The sequence below is a fragment of the Hippoglossus stenolepis genome, chromosome 4 (genome assembly GCF_022539355.2).
Source record: "Hippoglossus stenolepis isolate QCI-W04-F060 chromosome 4, HSTE1.2, whole genome shotgun sequence".
Lineage (NCBI taxonomy): Eukaryota > Metazoa > Chordata > Actinopteri > Pleuronectiformes > Pleuronectidae > Hippoglossus > Hippoglossus stenolepis.
This window is the reverse complement of record NC_061486.1, coordinates 51,653-58,259: the sequence shown is the minus strand read 5'-3', so window position 1 is coordinate 58,259 and position 6,607 is coordinate 51,653. Positions and strand designations below refer to the sequence as shown.

The following is a 6,607-nucleotide window of genomic DNA, read 5'->3' as shown; positions in this document are numbered from 1 at the left end:
CACTGACGAAGACGTCCAGTTGGAAAGACGAGGACATTGCAGAACCGTTGGTGAGAAGGGCCGACGCCGTGTTGTAAAAACAACATGTGAACCTGAAAACTGCAAAAACTTCTGTGTTGTTGCAAATGTGTTTGTGTAGAAAAAGACTGGATACAAACTGCTTCGTAGAACGAGGGCATATGAAAAAAGAACAGTCATTTCCTTGCTATTAAAGATATAACAACAGGAACCTTCATCTTCTTTTATCTTGTGACACAACACAACTCTGTAGTTATGGCCCGAGCACCGAACAGTAGGAGACCGTGGGAGGCCCTATGGAAATTGTAAGGATTTTTTTTTTTTTTCAGGCAAATGAATTGGCTTTTTGAGGCTTTAACATGCTCAACTTCTTACCAAACTTTGCAGAAAATTAGAAAGTGGTGAAAATTTACGTATTCTGGAGTCATTTTAAATGGGCGTGACAAAATGGCTCAACAGCGCCCCCTGCGCCCCCTGGAACGCGTTCACATTGACCGATCTTCACAAAAATCGATACACAGGTGTATCATGACCAGACAAACAAAAAAGGGGCATTATGAAAAACGCAACATTTTGCATTTAGTGGCCATTTTGGCCATATTCCACATTTTTACTTTGAGGTACTTGTACCAGGGCTTTCATCAGATCAACTTCAGATTGCGATGAGTGTCATCTCAATTGTGCTCGGGCCCATTATTATTATTATAATAATAATAATAATTGTTTATTTGTGTTCTCAGATTTAAGGATTTTCTGTCTATATTTTTCTATATATTTTTATAACTATTACTATTATTGTTTGGTATATTTTTGTGATTACATTTAATTTGTTGTTGAATCCTTTGATGCTGATAATGCAGGAGTGGAGTCGTTTGTTGACGGCTCAGCATCAAAGGACTCATGGTCCATGTATGTCCGAGATACAGAACCTCGTGTTTTGATGGCGTGTAATCAAACCTTGACGCCACGCGCCACGGTCACACCGTGCGACGAAAAATCGATCTTTGAGTTATTTTGTATCTCCATCTTGTTGTGATGACACTCATCTCAATTTGAAGTTGATCTGATGAAAGCCCTGGGACAAGTTCGTCAAAGTAAAAATGTGAAAAATGGCCAAAATGGCCACTAAATGCAAAATGGCGGGCTTCCTGTTGCGTTTTTCAAATTGCACCTCAGACTTTTTTGTTTGTCTGGTCATGATACACATGTGTATCGATTTTTGTGAAGATCGGTCAATGTGAACACGTTCCAGGGGGCGCAGGGGGCGCTGTTGAGCCATTTTGCCACGCCCATTTAAATTTACTCCAGAATACGTACATTTTCACCACTTTCTAATATTTTTATTGTGTTCATAATAAATGTTTTTCTTAAACACAAATGTTGTCTTCATTAATGTTGCATAAGTGTGAAGTTTACAATCCTCTGAACTCCATATCCTTCATCTTTACTAACTACTGACGTGGTCATTTTGGTTAAAGTTAATAATTCAATTATTCATCAAAGTTCCAAATTTGTAGTTCATACTTTCATGAGACTTAATCAATAAATTGGCTCTTTTCCTTCCTTTGAAGGCTGGTGCCCCGAGGTAGCTTTAATGTAAACTAAAGCTATTATTTAATATTAATATTAAGTATGTTTCTGACAGCCACATTTATTGAATGTCCAAAGTCACATCATATAATGGTGTCACACTTAAGGTATAATAATCACAACAAAATGTACAATCATTTGATGATGTCATACTTTTTTACTGCACTCACACAAATTAATGAGCAAACTTGAGCTGATTTGAATTTATAAAACCATCTTTTAATTTTCTGACATTGTTTCCATTTGTTTGCACTTTGCTTCTGTCTCTTTAATGTGACTTCAGCTCTGCAGCTACGTCACAGACTCCCCCGCACTTCCTGACTTTTGTCTATAGGATCTGACACAAACCTCTTCTTGACAAAGTTAATATTTAATCATAACTTATCTTTACTTTGGCAGAACTTCCTCTGAACTTTGAACACTGATCAGATCACGATCATATTCAAGCAGCTATTTTACACCAAGTCTCTTGTCTGTGTGAGCTTGTTGCTGCCAAATGACTTTTGACCAGTTATCAAATCCAAGGCTTGAATTACTTTTTACAATCGTGTCCTGACTCACCAGAGAAACCAGGAAACATCTGTTCCTCCCTGAAGAGACGCAGGCTGAAAACCAGACGATCACATTCACCTTCCAAACCAAACTGAACCAAACCAGACCAAACGTCCTGAGTGAGTCCAGCTACAGGAGAGAAGAGTCACACTACAACCTGCCGACGCTCCACACACTGACCGTGAGTTTAACAAACACCTCGACTCAGAGAGGAAGTAAACCTCAGTGAAGTTCGTGGAGCTGTGACTGACTGACTGTCTGTTTTCAGCTTCACCTGGAGACTCAATGGCTTCCAGATCAGAAGAGGATCTCTGCTGTCCCGTCTGCCATGATGTCTTCAGAGATCCTGTCCTTCTGTCATGTAGCCACAGCTTCTGTAAAGACTGTGTGAAGAGCTGGTGGAAAGACAAAGAAGTAAAAGAGTGTCCACTTTGTAAGAGAAGATCTTCAATCGTGAACCACCTTGTAACCTGGCGTTAAAGAACCTGTGTGAGACCTTCTTACAGGAGAGAGATCAGAGCTCTTCACATGCTCTCTGCAGTCTGCACTCAGAGAAACTCAGACTCTTCTGTCTGGACCATCAGCAGCCAGTGTGTCTCGTCTGCAGAGATTCAGAGAAACACAGCGACCACAGATTCAGACCCATCGATGAAGCTGCACAACAACACAAGAAGCAGCTTCAGGAAACTCTGGAGCCCTTGAAGAAGAAGTTACAGTGTTTTGAACGTGTTAAAGTAAAGTGTGAACTAACAGCAGAACACATTAAGGTCCAGGCCGGACTCACAGAGACGCAGATCAAGGAGCAGTTTAAAAAGCTTCATCAGTTTCTGGAGGAGGAAGAGGAGGCCAGGATGGCTGCACTGAGGGAGGAAGAGGAGCAGAAGAGTCGGATGATGAAGGAGAAGATTGAGTCTCTGAGCAGAGACATAACGGCTCTTTCAGACACAATCAGAACCACAGAGGACGAGCTGAGAGCTGAAGACGTCTCGTTCCTGCTCAACTACAAGGCTGCAGTGGAACGAGTCCAGCAGCGCCCCCTGCTGGATGATCCACAGCTGGCCTCAGGAGCTCTGATAGACGAGGCTAAACATCTGGGCAACCTGAGCTTCAACATCTGGAACAAGATGAAGGACGTGGTCTCCTACAGTCCTGTGGTTCTGGACCCAAACTCTGCTCATCCAGAACTCGTCCTGTCTGAAGATCTGACCAGTTTGAGACTAGGAGAGGAACAGAAGCTTCCTGACAATCCAGAGAGGTTTGATTAACACGCCTCAGTCCTGGGATCTGAGGGTTTTAACTCAGGGACTCACAGCTGGGACGTCCTGGTTGGAGACAGTACTCACTGGGAACTGGGTGTAAGAGCAGAGTCTGTCCAGAGGAAGGGAGACAAACTGTCTGGATCATGGGGAATATGGTTCTTTGTAGGTAAATACTCAGCATGGTCACCATCAGGATCATCTGTTCTCTCTGTGCAGAAGATCCAGAGGATCAGAGTGAAACTGGACTGGAACAGAGGAGAACTGTCGTTCTCTGATCTTGATACTAACAAACACATTCACACCTTCACACACACTTTCACTCAGAAGATGTTTCCATACTTTTTCACTAGAGATCACTTGAAGCTGTTACCTGTGAATGTCTCTGTGACGCTGGATCAGAGCAGTTAGAGAGAAAGATTTTATTCATCATGTTTATTTCTTCAAGAGAAATCTGCTGAATTTAAAAGTTAAACTCGTTATTCTAAAGCTTTGTTTATTTCTCCTTTTACTTCTCACTCGTTTTTATTTCTCCTGTCGACTTTTCCACGTGTGTAAAAAGATTTCATTATTTTCTGATCTTTATCTTTGGTTTGTTTTTTACTTTCATGGAAAATGTTTTCTATCATTTAGATTTTGTGTGGATCCATGAAGTCGAGCAAACTGATGAAGATCCACATAAAAACACATTTATCAATAACAGCTGATCATTGTTCACATTCAACAAACTTTATTAAAACTCACACATGAGACATGATTCATGTTTAATCACATAAAGTCTGTTCACATATGAAATAATCCAACATATATGAACATTTGTCTGTTTGATGTGATGAAGCCAAAATGATTCTGTCTGTAAAAGTGTTTATTCAACAGCAGCCTAGTGATGTGATTTTAATATTGTGATCAAAATAATAAAAACTATGAAACAGAAACAGAGTTCTGACCTTTTTTAAGTTGAGATGTAAATATGAAGCCAAAATGATTGTGTCTGTCAAAGTGTTTTCATTCATTCCTCAACAACAACACAACAGAGGTTTAGTTCAGCTTCAACATTTAAATTCCTCCTAAATGCTGAAGGTGCATCGACTCCTGTTTGTGAGCAACATCATAAAACATGTTGTGGTTCATGTTCTGCTTCATGTTGAACCGTCTCCTGCTGCTGTGACACACACACGTTCAGCAGTAAAGTGTCTGCAGCCATCTTGTTTCTGACCGCTCCGTCCTCATGGGGTCGTCCCCAGTGTGTGACTGCACATCGATCTACTGACTGAATGTTTCATCAACGTGTTCCAACACAGATGCAGATTCACAGTAGAAATGTTTCGCATCCCAAACGCAGCAGCACGGAATACACACGTGTGAATGAGCTGCAAACAAAGATGGAGGAACTCGGAGTTTGGTTTCAAAAGAAACGAGGGAAGCTTCAACGTGACCTCGTGTCTTTCTCCAACATCACAGGTTGATTATCTGCTGGAGGAAGTGATGGCTGCCTCTGTGACACACGTACATGATAAAAGTGTATGAGGTGAATTTATAGAACGAGAGTGAAAATAAATGATTATTCACAAATGACAATGATCTCCAGATGTAACACTGGTGTTTGTGGGAAACAGAGATTTAATTGAGCTTGTTTGAGATAATGTGAGGATCAGCAGATTCTCCAGAGGATTCACAGTGAGCCACTGAACATGTTGATGATGTTTCCAACACGTGACGGATGTGAAACTGAAACCAACCAAAATAATACGAACATGTCAGGGTGAAGAAGAGGATCCGGACACGTGGAGGACACTGTTGGGCCATGGTTCTTTGTGTGAAACTACACTTCGGCCTACATGTGCCATCAAAGCCTGAAGCTGCATGTTCCTCCAAGACTCAGTCTCCCAGGGGCCATCAGAGGTGTGAAACCCCCCCAGGGACACAGGTTTCAACTCCCATTGGTCACTCTGGACCCCATGACCTGTGAGGTCACCGGGCCAATATAAAGCCAGGTTTATCCAACTCTTCACTCTCTTTCTACACTCCCTCTACGGAGAGCAGGCTGTCGAGCCTTTTCCTACGATCCTTCCACAGGAGGGAAGGCTGTTGAGCCTCTTCTTCAGCTCACATCTTCTCTTCCCATCCAACTCTTCGAGAGGAGCACAAAGGTGCAGCTTCCAACTCATCTCACCAAGGAAACCTCCTCGCCCTCCAAGCTCTAGCAACGTCCTAGCAGCGACTCAATGTCCTGCTTGCAAACTTCAGCCAGCAACTGAGCTACACAGCTCAACCAAAACCAGCAAGACGACACAAAACTGCGAACTGCACAGCAACTTCCTTTTTCCCCTTTCCACGGACTGGTAACACAACTGGGCTTAATCATTATACTAGGCTAAGCAAGACTGTTTATTCGATTCTGTGGGACGTTTATAAGTTTGATTTGTGGTGTTGTGATATTTTGGGTACAGGTTATTGAGAAAGTAATGTTAGTCTGTTATGCTCTTCACAGTCTTTCGTTGCATCCAATCTAGTAACTTTCTCTAATTTGGCACACACAGACACACACACACACAGACACACAGACCACACACACACAGACACACACACACACAGACACACACACACACAGACACACGCATAACTCTTCACCTCATTATCTCTACAGGTCGTAAACATTCCAATAGGTGGGGTGTTATCTCTTTGGCCAGCGACCATCTTGAAAGCACGCTGACTCACACAGACACACACACATGTATACACACATACCTATCTTTGTTTAGCAATTAGACCGTTAGTAATTTGTGTTTTTATACTTTATTATATTCATAATAAATGTTTTTCTTTCACAAATGTTTTTTCATTAATGTTGCATAAGTGAATTTCGCCAACCTCTACACTGTCAAGAACCCCATATCCTTCAACTTAGCTAACTATCTATATGGTAATTTTGGTTATAGTTATTAATGTAATTGTTAATCAGAGTTCCAAATTTGTAGTTAGAACCTTTATGAGACTTAATCAATAAATTGGCTATCTTTTCCCTTCCTTTGAAGGGTGGTGCCCCGAGGTAACTTTAATCAATTAAAGTTATTATTTAATATTAATAATAAAATATTTATATTTTATATTTTATTTTGATAACCAAGTTTATTGAATGCCGAAAGGCACACCATTTTATGGTATCACGTTTGATGCATTATGGCACAACA

At 41.2% G+C, this 6,607-nt stretch overlaps 2 protein-coding genes across 2 annotated transcripts in view; both read left to right on the top strand.

The window, feature by feature from the left end:
* LOC118106630 (collagen alpha-1(I) chain) overlaps positions 1-6,607 on the top strand; it is a 688,934-nt gene that overhangs the window by 638,452 nt on the left and 43,875 nt on the right.
* LOC118106288 (E3 ubiquitin-protein ligase TRIM35-like) lies at positions 2,446-3,740 on the top strand. Its single transcript, XM_047339549.1, is given in 2 exon segments — positions 2,446-2,605; positions 2,608-3,740. Coding segments are annotated over 2 exon segments (978 nt in total). The 3' UTR covers positions 3,426-3,740.